The following is a 17,940-nucleotide window of genomic DNA, read 5'->3' on the forward strand; positions in this document are numbered from 1 at the left end:
TATGGGGAGAGTTGATCAAGTTCCTGAAAAGAAATAAAAATATGTTTCAGACCTCTTAGGTCTGACATTGATGAATAAAAAACACAAGCTAAGTTACAAAATATTACCCCTCCTTAAGCCCTTATCTCACACAGGATTTCTGGCACAGTCTCTGAGTCTTCAGCATAACCTACAAAAGAGAAAGAAAACCATATCTTGGGTTTTCTCATGGAAAATGAGAAATTGTTAATGAGAAATGTGATTTGTTAGATGTCAGAGTATTTTGCTTTAGATTTTGTTACCAAGCTTATTTATCTTAATTGATTTTTTAAGAAATGTGAAGAAAAGAATTATTTTTTGCTTCTTTTCTTTATATCTGCTTTGCAGGAACTCCGCCAGTACCTGTCCAACCTGGCAGACCAGTGCAACAGTGAAAATAATGCTGTGGATATGCCTCTTGTCATCATTTTGGATAATTTGCACCATGTTAGCTCCCTAGGAGAGATCTTTAATGGACTCCTAAACTGCAAGTACCACAAATGGTAAAGAAATAGTATCAGAACACATTGCAAATGTTAATCCTGTACTCAGAGCACTGCTCTTGCAAAATCCAATCACACAAAACCAAAGTCTACATTAATTTAGTAATGTGGAGGAAGATGAACAGGTTGTCCATATTGTGGACAGTGCTTCAGTGCTTTTTTCCTTCATAGAATAATCTATTTTTCTGAAATAAGTAATTTAAAATGAGTTGTATTTGCTTCATGATGTAGATCATTAGTCGTAAAACCCCATTTGTAGTGGAAGGTCCTGTTTTGGGACTTCTGGTTTGCTTCCAGAATTTGATGTTCATAGAATCTCAGTAGAGAATTTGGTGATAAGTAACTACAAAACCTTCTTTGACAAAAGAGTTTTGAATGATCTTTTTTAATGTTCAGGTTTTACTTAAAACTTGTTTTTCAAAGTTCACAAGTTTGATTTCCTTGATTTTTTTTCTCCCAACAGTCCGTATATTATTGGAACAATGAACCAAGCAACCTCCTCCACACCTAATCTTCAACTTCACCATAATTTCAGGTACTGTTTATTCATGTTTCTCGTTTATGTTTGTGGGCTGGCAGAGGAGTAATGGCTACTGAGTCATTTGAAATTGTTCTTATCAGCTGAAATAGCAAAGTGAGAGAGAAATGCCATTTATTCCTCGTTGCTGCCCTGACGTGTTCAGCTTGGTTATGGTGCTGTCATTAAAGGAACTGGGTTCATAAAACTTTGATTTTATAGAGGATTGTTAAGATATTTGATTTTCTACCAGATTTTCAGTAAGACAATATTTAGGCAAAGCAGATTATTGAGAAATGAGCTGAAACAATGCACAATAAAAATTGGCTCATCTAGTGAAATACTCCAAAGTAACTTTTGCTGAAAAACATGTATGACTGGAATAGCCCATTTTGATCCTGATAATCAGGAAAGAAGAAGAGAAATGTAGTCAGGAATAGTTACCCTCAGTGGAATGGAAGAGAAATAAAGTCCATTTCTGGTGTTGTGCCATAGATGGGTGCTATGTGCAAACCACACTGAGCCAGTCAAAGGCTTTCTCGGCCGCTTCCTGAGAAGAAAACTGATTGAAACAGAGATCAGTGGCAGGATGAGGAATGCAGAGCTGGTTAAGATTATTGATTGGATTCCCAAGGTCTGGCAACATCTGAACAAATTCTTGGAGGCTCACAGCTCCTCTGATGTTACTATTGGTAAGTACTCTGCCCAGGCATATGTAAATATATGTATTTTATTTCCTTGTATACTTCCTTGTGCTGTGTCATGTAAAAAAGGCTTTCTTTAAAACCCTACTTTTAGATGTCATCACCCTATTTTTGATGCTTACTGTGCTTGTGGTTTGAGTGTAATATCTGAATTTCCCTCTCCAGGTCCGCGGCTCTTCCTTTCCTGTCCAATAGATGTAGATGGTTCTAGAGTTTGGTTCACTGACTTGTGGAACTACTCCATCATTCCATATCTTCTGGAGGCAGTAAGGGAAGGACTACAGGTGAGCAGGCAAAGGGAAAAATCATAGGTCTAGAATCTGTTCAAAAGGCAACAAAACTCAGTGGTGGCAACATTTTCTGTAGATACAACCTTACATGTTGAATATCTGCATGTCTATGAAAATGTAACCAGAGTTGTCAATAATTTCAGGCAGAATTAGTCTCTTCAAGCACTTTTGAAGTAGAGAGTGGAAGAAGTGATTAGATGCCAAACTGTTGATGTTTGGAGTGGGGGGAGTTAGACCTACAAATACCTTTCAATACTGAGTTCCAAAAGCACACCTTCAAATTATCCTGTGCATCAGAGAAATAGGCTTGTCATCATTAACTGTGTTACACAGGATTGTCCTTTGGAAATCAGATCTTTCAGCATAGGAACAAAGCTTTACATGGAGACAATGTATACGTGAGTGACAGGAGCAGTATCAGTGACATTTTGATTACTTCTCAGTATTTAAGATTGGTTTTTTAGTAGATTCCTTCATAATTCTTTCAGAGGATGAAGCGAAATAATCTCTGACTGTCTGTGCTTAGTAATTGATTCATAATCTGGCAATTTGGAATAGTTTTTGTTGTCCATATGAAGCTTGTTGCAGCAGAGAATTGCTATGGACTTGCCATTTAGGTAGGGGAAAAAATTACTTTTGTTAATAACCAGCTCTTTGTTCACAGAATAAGCCCAGCAGCACCTACTTTAAAATATGGTTTAGAACTAATCTTTTACTAATGGCTTCTTAAAAAGTTGTGAAATACATGAATTCTCCAAGTTTTGGATACAATTTGGGCAGCTGCCATTTGAAATTTGCCAGTACTTGGAGACCTCATTCTTTTTGGGACAATTGTGGTAGACTCTTAGCCATAAGGAAAACAATAGGTCCTGGAGTACAAAACACACTCAGGAACTTTGCTAGAAATAGAACAGGAGAACCATTTTACATGAAACTTGTTTTAAAGGAAGGTAATGGGAGCCAGGAATCTTTCCAACCTAAAACAAGAGAAAGGAGAGCACGTGATTTTACTTGCTCTTGAAATGGAGAGAACTGATACTCACAGTAATGATGGGCTCCTTGTACTGGGTTTTGGAGCTCTCATATCATTGATCAGTACATGTGGAAAGCATTGAAAAATTAGTAATGGAAGTGGAGAGGGAGTAATTGATAAAACCATCCTTTTGCTTCCTTGTTCTGCCCAGTATCTCCATCTTTCCTTAGAGTATTTGAGTGCCTTGTGTTCCAGGTGTAAGGACTTCAGTCTCTCACTGGGCTTTAAATTCTTTATACCCTTCAGCCCCATTTCCCCACATTGCACTAATTCATCCCTATTTAAATAATTTCTCTTTTGTTTGGTTGATGGATAAGAAGATGCACTTTAGTATTTGAAGAGTAGCCAGAGTGGTGCTAATGAACAAGCTAATGCTAGAAAGGTGGGTTTCATCTGGGGCTGTTTTCTCTTCCTCACACCCACAAAGACCCCTCTGAGAGCACATCTTCTTTCCTGAAATTGCCTTCCAGAAAGGAAAGGTGGACTCCTAATTTTGCTCTGATCTCTGTGGATCTGCTTTCAGCTATTTTTATATTTCAGTTTCTCATTTAGAGAATTATTTTGGGTCAAATACAAACAAACCAAATGAATACTTACAATAATTGCTCCCATGGGAGCTGACTTGTTTTGTTCTTCAAAACAGGGATGTGAAAATTAGAAGGTTGTATAAAACCCAAGTTCTTCGTGCTTGGTGTATCAGTACAGAATGCAGCACCAGCAAAAAGAGGACACAGAGTCCCTGTGGCTTCCTGCCACTGTCACTCATACTCCAGTGATTTTTTTTTATGCTTTGTGGAGCAACCTGTTCCATCCTTGTCCCATGACTTGCTCCCTGGAAAATGTGCCAGTGGGAGGGATGGACAGACCTGGTTGCCATGGTTGGTGAGTCATTTAATCTCTCCTGAGCTCAGATCCACTCAGAGTTTTGCAGGAGAAAAGATGTGAAAACAAAATCCTCACCACTAAATGATACAAATGACACATATCATTGTAAATTTGAGAACAAGGTTAAAATAGAAAATCTGGTTGGCCCCATCTTGCAGCTGGGAAGATAAAGTGGCAGGGCTGAGGGATGAAGGGTCTGGGCTGTGGAGGAGGCTCTGTTTCAGATTGCCTAGCACCATCTGCTGGAGCCTCTGCTCCCTCCTGCCCCACAGCACATCACAGGTTGGTGTTCAAAGCACTTCAATACTCTGTGCATGCAAAATCTAAACCCACAAAAAACATACCATGGAGAAATAGTATTGAGGAAAGTGAGATAGTCCTAGATCCATCAGAGACCTGGTGAATTTCTTTGCTAGAGCGTTGTTTTTACAGGAAGGGGACAGTGACAAAATGTCAGAGACAAGCACCAGTTGCTGAAGGATGTTGATGGTGATATTTATAAAGTGGAAATAAATGTTTTAAAGCCACTTGTATTTATGCTTTTGGAAGTCATGAAGCATTCAAATGAATGTGTTGTCTAGCTAAGACAAATAGAACAGAACAGGGAGGATACATTAGGATTATTCAGTAGTGCAGTCTGTTCTGTCCAGAAGAATGTTTTTGAAGCAGAACTTGCCTGCTTAGGAGCCTGAGCATGGACAAATGCTGCTGGTGCTTTTTCCTGGTTGAACACAAAAAAGATCTGACCAGAAAACTTTATGCCTTGACATCCATCATTCTTGCCTGATGACAGATCTCACGTTTCCTCCTCCACATTCCATGGATGGCAGCTTGTAAGGCAGCTGCCAGTGCAATCCAGATGTCAGCACTGATGGCTTCTTTTGTGTGCTGACCTTGTTTAAGTTGACTTAATTAGGTGATGTTATTTTCAGGCATTTCTTCCTTCAGCTGGTGCCAAGAGAAGGGCACTGCAGTCTTGGAGAAGGTGGTCAGCTCCTTCCAAATCAGTGCCATGACAAAGGGCTTTGTGTGTGTTTAGGGTAAGGAAACTCTCACATTCAGTCCTGCTTGCCAAGCGTTCCCTGCAGCACAAGAACCATGGCACGTTCATTTTGGTTAGGTAGGCAGTGGCTGAGGTGGTTGGAATGTTTGACGTGGCTTTGTGCTCTTTCAGTTGTATGGGAGGAGAGCGCCCTGGGAGGATCCTGCCAAGTGGGTCATGGACACCTACCCCTGGGCAGCCAGCCCCCAGCACCATGAGTGGCCTCCCCTGCTCCAGCTGAGGCCTGAGGACGTGGGCTTCGATGGCTTCTCCGTGTCCCGGGAAGGCTCCACCAGCAAACAAGTTCCAGTGAGTGATGCTGAAGGAGATCCTCTGGTAAGCTCCCATTTCTGAACAGCAGAACTCTTTCATTTGCCTTGTTTCTAGGGAAATCCCAGTAAATCACAGTCAGACCTCTGTTCTGAATCTCAGTGTTGTTGCCCCTGCTCGTTCCTCCCTTTCCTTCCTTGCCCGCTGGCAAAGCCAACGCTGCTGTAGCTGTCATGTGGAGTTGATGTTCCTACCTCAAAATACAAATAATCATGAACTTCCTTGGCTCTGCAGATGAACATGCTAATGAGACTCCAGGAGGCAGCCAACTATTCCAGTCCCCAGAGTTACGACAGCGACTCCAACAGCAACAGCCATCACGATGACATCCTGGATTCCTCTCTGGAGTCCACGTTGTGATCTCCCTCAGACAGAAGCTGTTTCCTCTTGGCAAGAGCCCTGATCACCGACTGATGGAAAGAACACGTTCCTGGGCTGGGATCTCAGTATTAAGAGCTGCAAGAACAAGACACTTGGAGCAATCTTGAACCTGGGTGCAGGCAACCCAAGTGACCTTTTTATTGTTTTTCTTTTGACGATGATGAGAACTGCACTACTCCTTTGTTTCCTTCTTTTTAGTTGCTGTAAGCTCTCATGCCTAAGATCCTGAAGATGTTAAAAATAATCATCATTACCAAGTTGAAGGGACTGGGGTGAGGGGCAGTTTCACAGCTGTGAAGCAAGCAGCTTTGTGCCATGTACTGTCTGGAAGGAGAGGGGAGAGGGAATATTTGCCTATGCTGCTTCTGACCAAACACATTTACGTGAGGGCTGGACTTTTACCAATCAGCTTTGTGGGTTAAACTCAGCTTCATATAGTTCTGGTGCTATAACAATATCTCTTGCCTCCTAATAATACTCAATGAAGGCAAAGCTGCAAAACAAGGAAGCTTGAATAAATATTAAAAAAGAGAAAAGGAAAAAAAGAAACTAAAACAAAAAGCGCTGCTCTCCTTGCCAGTCTGAGACCTTGGTTTTCTTTCATTGTGTGTTTATAAAGATTATATATATAAATAGGAATATATAAAAATATGTATACAGTCTGAACAAATCAGGTTTTTTTTCAAACACTGTGTAGCAATCAATCCTGCTACAAATGAAAAATCAGGTAGCCTTTTGCTAGTCAGGGCCCAATTCTCTTCCCGCTTACATCCACACCACCAGCTGGGCTGACTTCTGTGGTGTTTACACCCCACTAATCCACCCTGAGGAGAGGGGGCTTCCCTCCTTCACAGAAGTCAGTGGCAGGGCTGTGCCCCATGGAGTCCTGCAGCTCCAAGGACCCTTGGCAGTGCACAGGCGTGGTGAGCTCTGTACACAGAGGTGAGCTACACCCCTGCAAAGGGACGACTCAGACTTTCAGTTTTTAATTCTTGCCATGAAATGTGACAGCTGTTTTTAGAAAACTTTGGGTTTTGTTCAGAGGTTTCATTCCAATCAGCACAACCATAAGGGGGTTAATTAAAATTCAGCTCTGTGGCAGTTCCAGTGCTACTCTGGTGACAAGATTTCCATTAATTTTCTTTTTAATTGCAAAGTTTAAAAAAAAAATAGCATTTCAGCAGTATTCAGGTCTGGAAAAAAAAAGATAAGGTACTGAGTACTGTGTCTTCTGAGTTTAGCTGTGCCATGCTTTTGAGTTGTGGCGGAGCTGTGAACCTGCTTTGGTTTCTCCTCCTCTGTGAACGCACACACCTACACGATCAGTGTTCAGGCTTGTACTTGTGCTGGGGAACAAGAACACCTCCCAAAGAGTTGCACTTTCCTGGTGACACCATCCCCCCCAGCACATCAGCTGTACCTCAGCCAACACCTCACTCCTCAGGAGGGATCCGTACGAGCCTTTCCAGCTCTCCTCTGGTGCTGACTTTTAAAAGCGATGCCTTATTTTGTACTAATTGTGTTTGATTAAATTAGTGCTGTATATTATGGGATTTTATTTAAAGAAACAGGGCTAAAGTCATCTCTTGAAATATCATAAGTTGCTGTGAATATTGTTTGTATGAGATACTAGAATTTGTTTAAATGTGACAAAAAAAGGAGGGAAATGAGATAACGTTTCAGGTTCATATCAATCCCCAGCTAACAAATCACTGAAGAGCTGTTTTATCCATGCAGAAGGGACAAAGAGGCTTTTCAACTCTAATAAATTACAGGAATATGCTGGTTTTTCAATGTACAGAAAGAAATCTTACTTTAAAGGACCATAACAAACAAGTTCATGCTTCTATGGCTCAGCTTGAGAGGATGGTTTTATTATACCTCATGACTTTCTGTAATATAACTGTACTTTGTCTTACTAAGCTGGTCTTGAATCTGCTCCTGTTACAACTTTTAAGTGCTGATGACTTTTTTTTTTTAAAGAAAAATATTGTAAAAGGAAAAATTTAAATATTTTAATGATGGGGGGAAGAGCTTGGTGTTGTTACTGTTTTAACCTTATGAACTCTGATTTCATTATTTCACTGAATGGAATAACAAAGGTTACTCAGCCAATTTTCCTAATCCAGTTCTTGGTACTGTAAAAAATGGGTTAGATCTGTATGGACTCAAATCCATAGCATGCTGATGATGAGTTTGAGAGAAGTTAATTTTTCCAGTAGTCTTGACAATTCTGCTTCCCAGCACTGACTTTACCTGCTACTACTGTGAATTTTGGTACGTAATCCCCCAACTGAATCCATGCAGACAGAGCATGTGCCTGTAAAAAAAATCCAGTTGCAGGGCTAGGGCTTTAAATGGACTTAATATCCTAGAAAATGTCTCGGTTGACCTTTAACTGAGTGCTAAAAGACATGTTTAAAGTAGTGTTTTATTTGTGGGGAATGGGGTATTTTTTTTGTCATGTTTAATCCTGTGCTTAAGCTCAGGAAGAAGTTTCTATTATCTCTTCTTTTTTATTGACACTAGCTTGGCTTAAAGTGAGAGAGGCAATTTTGAATAGGCTAGTCATTCTGAGCATCACAATATTCCATGTCTTTTCTGAAACTTCGGGAAGCAGGGTTACCTGTTGTGCACATGTCTTAGTTTTTATCAAGACTTTTCATAGATTAACGCTTTCTTTAGGTGACTTTCTTCTCATTTAAGGCTTTTTCAAAACACTTCCTTTTTTTTTTTCTTTTTTCCTTTTTTCTCCTCCTTACAAAGTTGGCTTGTTTAAAAAAATATCAACAAGAAATGCAAGATTCTATGCAACATTCGTGTTGAGTTATAAATTGAGAGAATAAACCATTTTTTTTCCTTCAGAACTGCCAAGAATGATACAGGCCATAAATGAGATGTGGTTTATTTGGGGAAGGGGAGGGAGGGGGTTGGTTAGCCTTTTTGTACATTTTGAAAGAAGCAAACTTGATATTTCATTGTTGATGCTTAACTTCGATATTATGTGTATGAAATCTTGTCTAAATGTGGCAATTTTCTTTCAAGAAAAAAATAATATACAAAAACAAAGCAAAAAAATCTTTGTTGATATTAAATGGAAGGTTGCTGTTTTGATCTAGTCGTTTCCAGTGGAACAGTTTATGAAATATGTTCTATAAGATGTACATTTTTTCATTGTAACATAGAAATGTAAATATTTGATTAAAAGTGCTGCATTTTGATGAATTTTTTCTAGCCATTTTTAAAGAGAAAACTAGGAACTGAGTATTTTGTGTACGTTTATGATGTTTTCCATTTGCTCCTCTCCCTATTTAATTTTCAGTTCTCATTTAGGATTGGAATTTGTGAATGGTCTGTTTGAGATCATGCCTCCCCTTTCTCACTCTCCCTGTTTCTACCCCTTCCCCACCCCGTGTCATGGAGAAAAAAGCTGATGATTGTACCAGTCTTAAATTATTCATGATTCAATAAAATTGATGCTTATTTATTCAGATTTGTGGCTTCCCAGAACTTTTTATCCCTTCCTAATCACCATTTTATAATTTTTCCTTTGCAGATCATGGGGTTCACTCCTTTGGTTTTGTTGGATTTATGAGGTGGTGGTGAGGAGGTGCCAACAGCCCTCACCTGTCCATGCAGTCTAGCCTGGAATGTTTCCAGGGGCATCTCCCACCCCTCTGCACAACTTTCACATTCCACACAGTATTCCAATTTTCTCTTCACCCATTTGATAGAGACATTATGGTTATACAGTAATGATTGCACATGTACGAAACTATTATCCTCATGACAAATAAATACTCTGACTAAAACAAAAACTTCTCTATTCAAAAAGGATAAATGCAAAGACCTCTGCACTTAAAATCTAGGGAGTTTGGGTTGTTTTTCCTGGAGACTTACTTCTTCATGTTTCTTGTTTGATAGTTCCTTGTCCACTTATCACCTGTTTGAATGATTAATGTTGGTAGGACATATTCACGTGTAGAAAATTTCAAAGAAAATAGAAAGAGAAGCTCTGCTGAGAACTGATGATTGTTTGTTCAATCCCAGAATGACTCTAAATGGTCTGTAATGTGGGCGCTGTCTGTCCTCCACAGCAGTTTTCCAGGCAGAATTGCCTTGGACATGCTCAAGCACATTTTTCTGTGTTCTGTAAACTTCCTTTGATTCACAGAAGTGCATGTCCTAGACTTGGTCCTGGAAAATGCTTCAGCCATGATCCTGGACAATTTTTGAATACTGGACTGCCAACATACTTATTATCTCTCAGGAATTCTTCCCTTCCTTTCCTTTTTTGGCTGCCCTGTCCCTTGCCTGCATTATTCTTTTCTCTGCTCTATGCACACTGTCTTATCTACACTTATCTTGACTTTTCTTTGCCTCATCTTCTCTTTAACCTTTATTTTCCTACTTTTTTTTTGTTTCCAACATCCTGTTTCAATTTATGTTCTTCCTGGATCCATCTCATCATTTCTCAGTGCCATAGGATCAGTGCTGACTTCCTTTCTGCAGTGGAAATGGGAAATTCTCTGGAGTCATTCTGTAAACTCAGCCTGCAGCATGTGACATGTATTTACACCTTTCTCATTCCTCTGCCCTTTTCCACTGGTACTCTGGAGTATTCTCTTCAAGAACCAGCGAGGGAATTGCTCCTGATACCCTGCAGGCTCCCATCCTGCATTCCTCACTTTCTGTCCCTTTCACCACTTACCTGATGCCCAGGATTCTCACTTTGATTTCTGTGGTTTCTAATGTGGATGTTTAATCTGGGCTTTTGGGGGTTAGAGCAGAGCACAGCAGCTGAGGACAGCTTCCCCCTTGGCAGTGGGGCTGACTGTAGGCAAATCCTTCCCCATCATCATCTTGGCTGGTTTAGCCACACACAGAAATCCATGTTCCTCATGGTTTGGGCTGGAAAGGACCTTTAGAGGTCATCTAGTCCAAGCCCCTGCAATGAGCTGGGGCATTTTCTGTGACGGCAGTTTGCTCAGAGGCTTGAGAGATGTTACAGGGCAGCTTGCTCAGTCACAGGTATTTCTGATTTGCTCAGAGGCTTGAGAGATGTTACAGGGGGTGGAGACCATGCTCTGGCTAAATATAGGTAATTTCTCCTCCAGGAAGTTCACCCATGTGGGGCTAGCCAGTTAGGAGGTCTGAAGGATCTTACATGAGATGGGATCCACAGGCAGATGGGAAGAGGTCGTGCTTCCACTGAGATCCTGACTGAAAGCCCTTTGTAGGTCAAGGATCTGGTGCTCTGCATGTCAGGGAGCCTGAGTGTGGCCAGGACTGTGCTGTGCTGCTCTGCCCTGAGGACAAGCTGGCCTCCAGAGCTGGGCTGTGATGCACAGAGCCCTTGTCCAGCTCAGGCCACTCTAACAGAGACAAGCAGTTCCTGCTGGGCACGGGGCTGAGCCATCTGTGTGTCCTTGGCTTTGTCCAGCCATGCAGCAAGAAGGGCTCATGGGTACATCCTTTCTGTCTGACAGCAGAAAGGGTTAACAGAGTCCTTCTGCTGTGAGAAAACCCCTCCTGTAACACCTTGGATGCCCACACCCGTGGGTGGGGTGGCCGGGATGCTGTGTGTGGGTGCTGTGCTGTGACCGTGTTCACAGGGGTTTTCGGATTGGGGAAGAGACAAGGAGCTGACTCCATGTTTCAGAAGGCTGATTTATTATTTTATGATATATATTACATTAAAACGATACTAAAAGAATAGAAGAAAAGGTTTCATCAGAAGGCTAGCTAAGAATAGAAAAAGGAGTGACTACAAAAGCTTGTGTCTCGGACAGAGTCCCATACAGCTGACTGTGATTGGCCATTAATTAGAAACAACCACATGAGACCAATCACAGATGCACCTCTTGCATTCCACAGCAGCAGATAACCATTGTTCACATTTTGTTCCTGAGGCCTCTCAGCTTCTCAGGAGGAAAAATCCTAAGGAAAGGATTTTTCATAAAAGTTGTCTGCGACACTGCTCAGCATCTAAGGGACAGCAGGTTGTCTCTGCTGTTCCCACCTTGCAGTGTTCTCTCTAACAAACAGCATTTGGTGCCTCCCTCGCCAGGCCTGAGTGCCTTTCCATCGGGATTGTGATGAACCAGCACCACCCAGTGCAAAAGAGGAGTCAGGACACAAAGCCCAAGCCCAGGGGGGAAGGAACAAGCTCATGAGCTCAGATCTGGGTGAGCCACTAAACCTCATCCACAACAGGATTCCTGACGATGTTATTGCACAATTTTCAGCCTCGCACTTTCTGCCAGACCACCAACCTCCAGCCCCAAATCAGTCCTGACTGTTGAACAATCTATGTCTGCACAGGAGTGCCCAAATCATCCAAGAGGATCCTGGAAAGCTCTGAGAAATGCTTCCTGCTGCAGATGCTGGACATGCTCACCCAGAACAGCCCATTGCTGGCTGGATTTAGTGCTCACAACCTACCTGACAATATTTACTTTACTGCATAACTATCAGTGGTGGCCTTGGATATAATGATAACAACATTGTGAAGTTTCAGATCCTGCTAGGAACACTGAAGACAGCTGACAGGACAAAACCCCTGGATTTCAGAAGCACAGAAACTTCCACTCCTGAAAATTCCATGTGCTCAGAGCCCAGCTGTGAGGGTCTGTGGGAAGCATCCGTGGGGAGCACAAGCAGCTTTAAGGGCTGGGAGTTACTCAGGAGCAGCCCACCCCTGCAAAGGGCCAGGGAGAAAGCAGAGCAAGAGATCACCCTGGCTTAGCAGGGAGCTCTGGGATGTGCTTAAACACCAAAAAAAACCAAAAAAAGATAAATACTGACCATGGGAAGGGGGCCAAATACCATCAAGGAGTATAAGAACCTTGGTGGGGTGTACAAAGTTGTATTTAGCAAGGCTAAGCTTGGCTAAACCTAGGAGGGGTATGAGAACATGTCCTGTGAAGAAAAACTGAAGCAGTTGGGTCTCCTCCTGAAGAAAACTTGTCAAGGACCTCATGGCAGGACTTCAGTACCTAAAGGGCAGCCAAGGAGGGGACGGATGCTCTCTTTTCACAAGGAGCCACATGGAGAAGACAAGAAACAATGGGCACAGGTTGCACCAGGAGAGGTTTTATCTTGCTATCACAGGGGTTTTTTTACAGAAAGAACAATCATTCTGTGGAACAACCTCCTCAAGGATACGGTAGAGTCCACATTGATAGAGGTTTTCCAAAATATGGTTGAACAGGGAAACAGTCCTTACCTAGATTCGCTTTCCCACATAAAGCAGGACCCAAGGATCTTTCCAGATGTCTTCCAACCTGGGCTGTTGTATGATTTTATGAAGTATTTCAGCTCTTTGCTGGTTGCACGGGAGGGAAAATCAGGTAAAGCAGCACACCTGGCACTTGTGCATGTCAAGTAAAGGCACTCCTGTGAGGCCCCACTCTGCTGGGCTTCCCAGGCCTTGAATCCTGGCATGTGGGCTGGGAAAGTGGTGCTGCTGTGGGCTCTGGAACCTGAAGAACATAATTTAGTTGTATCAATTCAATCTTGGTTCTAAAGCACAGGAGCCATGAAGATGTCCTTGCTGGTGGCTTCTGGAAACTCTGGAAACTCTGGTCTTGCATCGTGTGCTCTACTTAACATCTTCAAGGTTATTGTAATGTTCAAACGTTCCTGGATGACAGGTGTTCTTCAAAAGATGTTTGTTTTATTTTATTTTATTTTATTTTATTTTATTTTATTTTATTTTATTTTATTTTATTTTATTTTATTTTATATTTTATTTTTTTTATTTTTATTTTATTTTATTTTATTTTATTTTATTTTATTTTATCTTTTTATTTTATATGGAGAAGGAGGCCCCTTTTCTGCAGCCACAGATGCAGTCTGACAGCTGCTGGTAAACAAAAACAAGCCCTTTAATTTCATATTAAGGTATCCCTGAATCTCAAATGTTTGTGCTTTGTAGTCACACAATGGTTTTTTGCTATTAAAAAAAAAATAAAGACTCTGAAAGGAGAAAAGAATAAATAAAGTGTAGGATTTATCACACTTTATCACTGCTTTTAATGAAGGGATGGGACTATTTTTGGGCTAAGAGCAATTTATTGTTCAGATAAACGTCAGTCTCAGAGGCTGGGAGATTTTAGAGGGGCAAGCTGTCAGCTGTAGTTCAAGAGTCATTACAAGTTCTTTGTTATAAGACAATATATAACTTTCTAAATTAATACAGTTGCTACAGGGTTTATTTTGCTTTTCTAACCTACTACTTTTACTTAATTTTGCTGCACTGTGGATACTTTTGCCTAATGGGATTCTGTCTCACCTGTACACATATGCTTTTGTTATAACCTCTAAATTCCTAACCTATTTCATAATATTACATTACTACACTATAAACTTTTCATCATCTTACTTAAATAGTTTCTTACTTAAGGTATATTCTTACAACTATAGAAACATAAGTTTATTGTTTTTCTACTTAATGTCTGTGTATTGTATTTTTATATCAATCTAAGCTTCTCCTAAGGCTGCAAATTAAACTCTTCTGTGTCTGTGGAAGTTTCTATTTTTCTGATTCCCACAGGATTAATAAATGTCACATTTTGGGTAAGGATTTTTCCCTGTTAAATGGCAATTCCATTATATTTTCCCTTTAGTAAGGCTATTTGTCTAGCAGTGTAAGATGTAATAGCCCTCATGCTGAAAGAAGCGGTCTTAAAAAGTTATTTTTTATAGCATTTCTAGTGCAGAGAAAGTGCAGAGAGCAGAGGTATAAGAAGATCAGCAGTTTCTGCTGAGCAATGAATTGGGAGGGTTTGTACAAGCAATACCTGTTCTTATTTTGGAACAATATTCTTATCTAGTTCCTTTCTAGAGTGTTGTAGTATGTGTGATGGCATCTGTGTTCTCTGGAGCAGCCACTGGATTTAAAAACAAGCTGTGTTTTGAATAAGTTCTTTATAAGTTGTTTAACTACAGCCTTATGCTTACTGGATGTGCTGGTTTTGGCTGGGGCAGAGTTAAGTTTTCTTTCAGTGGCTGGTAAGGAGCTGTACTTTGGATTTGTGCTGAATTAATAATAGTTTAGACATTAACAATAATGTTGATCGCACAGAGATGTTTTTGCTGTTGTTGCTGCACAGAGCCAAGGCCTTCTCTGCTTTCTGTGAACCCCACTGGTGAGGGAGCTGGGGGTGTCTGGGAGGGTGGGAGGGGACACAGCCAGGACAGGGGACCCCAGCGACCACAGGGACATTCCAGACACGTGGAATCATGGTCAGTGTATAAAGTGGGGGGAAGGAGGAAGAGGAGGGATGTTTGGAGCAATGGGGTTTGTGTTCCCAAGTAGCCATTCTGTGTGATGGGGAGGCTGAACACCTGCCTGCCCATGGGAAGCAGTGAGGGAATCCCTTGTTTAGCTTTTGTTTTGCAAAACAACAGCACAACAAACCCAAACCCAACAAGCCCTTTTGCTGTTTCGCTGTGTTTTGTGGGATAAATACAGTCTGTGTCTTTTCCATCTCTTTTTCCATTCCACCTGTATGTTATCAATTGCTAATGGCTTCAAGGTGCCAGAGAGGTGGAAGATGAGAAATGTGACAATGTGTCCCAGCTCAGATGTGTCCAATTGGAAAGAGGTTGAAGACCTGGAACAGCTTTTCTAGCAGGGGGCAGTCATGTCCTGTGCCTAGCAACGTTCAGGAGGCTTTTGGACAATGCCCTTTAATAGCACTTTTGATTTTTGGCCAGCCTTGAAGCTGGACTAGACGACTTTTGTAGGTCTCTTCTTCCTTTCACACCTTCCCTTGTGGCTGTGGCAGTGGAGAGAGCTCTCCTCTCACAGAGGGAGATCTGGATCCAGGGGACATCTGCTGCATTTGTTTCTTTTGTTTTGGTGTGTTATGAATGGTGGGCATTAAGATCATGGGGCAGAAAAGAAATGCAGTTTTGTAATGAAATCTCTGTTTCAGAAAAACTCTGCTACCTGTATGCAGGGCAAAACCCACTGATATTTCTGTAGTGTATCACAGAAATGTAAAAACAAAAAGCAGGTGGGTGGTTAAGGATTTGCCTGGTGTTACAGTAATGATCCTTGGCTGGACTTGAGGCTGAAGAGTTAAGTTTATCTCTTCCATTCTGTTTCTCTACCCTGTAAGAATTAATTAGTTAATTACCTGCTCCCAGTCTATAAACTGTAGTATCCCAGTGATGTGTGGAGAGTTGCTCCCCAGCTAAAAGGCAGGTAGATATTCTTGTAAAGTCGCTTAATTAGGCACTGATAAATTCTTATTGAATCACTAATAAGGTAGATTCCTCTCCCAGACACAAACTACAACAACCTGTTATCTAGAACCACGTACTACCAAATGATCAAATTTGGAAATCTACTTTTTTTTTTATTTGACAATCATCCACTTTAATCTATATACATATTTAGAGTCTGTACATGGTAAAATACAAAATAAAAGTGTTTCTTTATAAGTTACACAATTACACAGCTGCATTCACCTGTAGTTTAACTGTCATTTAATCAAAATAAAAGAGAGAAGCATTGTTGAGCCGTTGTTATAATCATTGACAATAACCTTGGTATAAAACACCCATACAGAGTAAATGTACAAAATAGTGTACAGTTCATATAAGCTGTGCAAAGACAGCAAAGTTCAGTTAAAAATCAAAGAGATGTATCCACTTTCCTCTGTCCACACCATGGATATGAGAAGCAAAGTGGAAAATAAGCACAAACATAGGCAAGAAGGTGGGTTAGACAGTGCTTTGAACACAATACTGATGAATAAATTAAGACAAAAATCATAAATATATAAGATCTCCATTACAGAGGGCATGCTTGCACTATACCTTCAAAGTCATTCCAGGGATTTTGATGGATTTGTTGCACAAGCATGGTGCCATTTGGGGTGAGGAGGGAGGCAGAGCTTGCTCTGGGTCCCTCAAGGTTATTTATTTTGGAAGAAAGTGTTGCTAGATCAGACAAATCTTCAGTAGCAGCTGAAGTAATATGGTAGCTGGAAATTCATTTGAATGCTAATAGAAATTGTCATGCTGTCTATATTGTATTTTTGAATATTTTTTTTTATCTGGGGGAAGAAGTTTCCTTTCCTACAGGGAAATTTCCCTTTCCTCCCTGCTGTACAGCCAGGAGCTGCCTGTTGTCTGTTTTTTGCTAATTGAGCAACTATTGATTGCTAAGCAGAGAGAGTTGTGAAAAGTTGGGCAGATATCATGAACATGAAAAGCTCTACCCAGGGCAACAAATGAGGAATACCAGTGAGAAGGAAGCCTTGCAGCTATTGTGATAAAGAACCTGCACTGAAGAAGCATGTGGACATTGGGGTGGGACAGCACCTCTTCAATTTATAGCACTCTGGTTTATTTACATCTTTGCAGTGTCCTCGTGTGATGGTAGGGGGAGGCAAGTGATCTAAGATACTGTTATCTCCTCCTCTTCTTCTTCCCCTTCATCATCCTCTTCCTCTGAGTCTGAGAAGTCTGAGGGTTTGCTGGGGCTGCTGGAATGGGATGGAGAAGGAGACATCTGGGAGTCCAGTCTGTCCCTCAGGTGCAGATGTTCTGGGGACTGGTGGTAGCTCAGGGGGTGCTGGGGGCTGGGCGGGCACACAGGGGGAACTTCCTCCTCCTCCTCCTCCTCCTCCTCTCCTGAACACTTCTTGCCTACATCACTGAGGTCTGGGTGAGGGTTGAACTTGGTGGGGAGGGTCTGTTCTCTGCAGCCACCAGAGGAGAGGAGCTCTCTTTCTTTGGAGTTCCTCCATTTCATCCTCCTGTTCTGGAACCAGATCTTCACCTGGGGGACAAAGCAGCAAAGAAGTGAAACGGTTCAGTGAAACAGGCACCAGAAAAAGTGGCTTTGGCTGCATCCTCAAAACCCTGCACAAAGCTAACAGGAGGCACAGAATCTGATCTTTGGAGGAGCCTAGGAGAGAGCTCAGGGGCAATCAGGCTGGTTCTATTTACCCAGCTGGGAATGGTGACATTTTTGGCTCTGCTGACCGCCTGTAACCCGCTTTGGCTGTTCTCCCTGCCCCCATCCCCTTCCCCGCTGCTTCTCTCGACCTGCCCCCGGCCAGTGGGGGATCCCCACACACCCCCAGCCCTCTCACCTGCGAGTCCTTGAGGCCCAGCTTGGCCGCCAGCTTCTTTCTGTCGGGCTTGCTGATGTACTTCTGCTTCTGGAACATCTTCTCCAGCGCCTTGCGCTGCACGTCCGAGAAGACGGCGCGG

At 41.8% G+C, this 17,940-nt stretch overlaps 2 protein-coding genes across 2 annotated transcripts in view; one reads left to right on the plus strand and one right to left on the minus strand.

The window, feature by feature from the left end:
• NAV2 (neuron navigator 2) overlaps positions 1–9,196 on the plus strand; it is a 208,929-nt gene extending 199,733 nt beyond the window's left edge. Inside the window, exons 35-40 of the mRNA XM_005427370.3 lie at positions 367–521; positions 985–1,056; positions 1,534–1,730; positions 1,908–2,026; positions 5,125–5,328; positions 5,557–9,196. Coding sequence (XP_005427427.1) covers positions 367–521; positions 985–1,056; positions 1,534–1,730; positions 1,908–2,026; positions 5,125–5,328; positions 5,557–5,682 — 873 coding nt within the window. The 3' untranslated portion in view covers positions 5,683–9,196. The remainder of the gene's footprint in view (positions 1–366; positions 522–984; positions 1,057–1,533; positions 1,731–1,907; positions 2,027–5,124; positions 5,329–5,556) is intronic.
• A 6,853-nt stretch (positions 9,197–16,049) lies between these two features.
• The window catches only part of DBX1 (developing brain homeobox 1), a 59,217-nt gene continuing 57,326 nt past the window's right edge, over positions 16,050–17,940 (minus strand). Inside the window, 2 exon segments of the mRNA XM_014309615.2 lie at positions 16,050–17,503; positions 17,820–17,940. The exon segment at positions 17,820–17,940 is cut by the window's right edge and continues 23 nt beyond it. Of these exon segments, the coding sequence (XP_014165090.1) occupies positions 17,120–17,503; positions 17,820–17,940 (505 nt within the window). The 3' untranslated portion in view covers positions 16,050–17,119.

Source organism: Geospiza fortis, unplaced genomic scaffold (assembly GCF_000277835.1).
Source record: "Geospiza fortis unplaced genomic scaffold, GeoFor_1.0 scaffold165, whole genome shotgun sequence".
Classification (NCBI taxonomy): Eukaryota; Metazoa; Chordata; class Aves; order Passeriformes; family Thraupidae; genus Geospiza; species Geospiza fortis.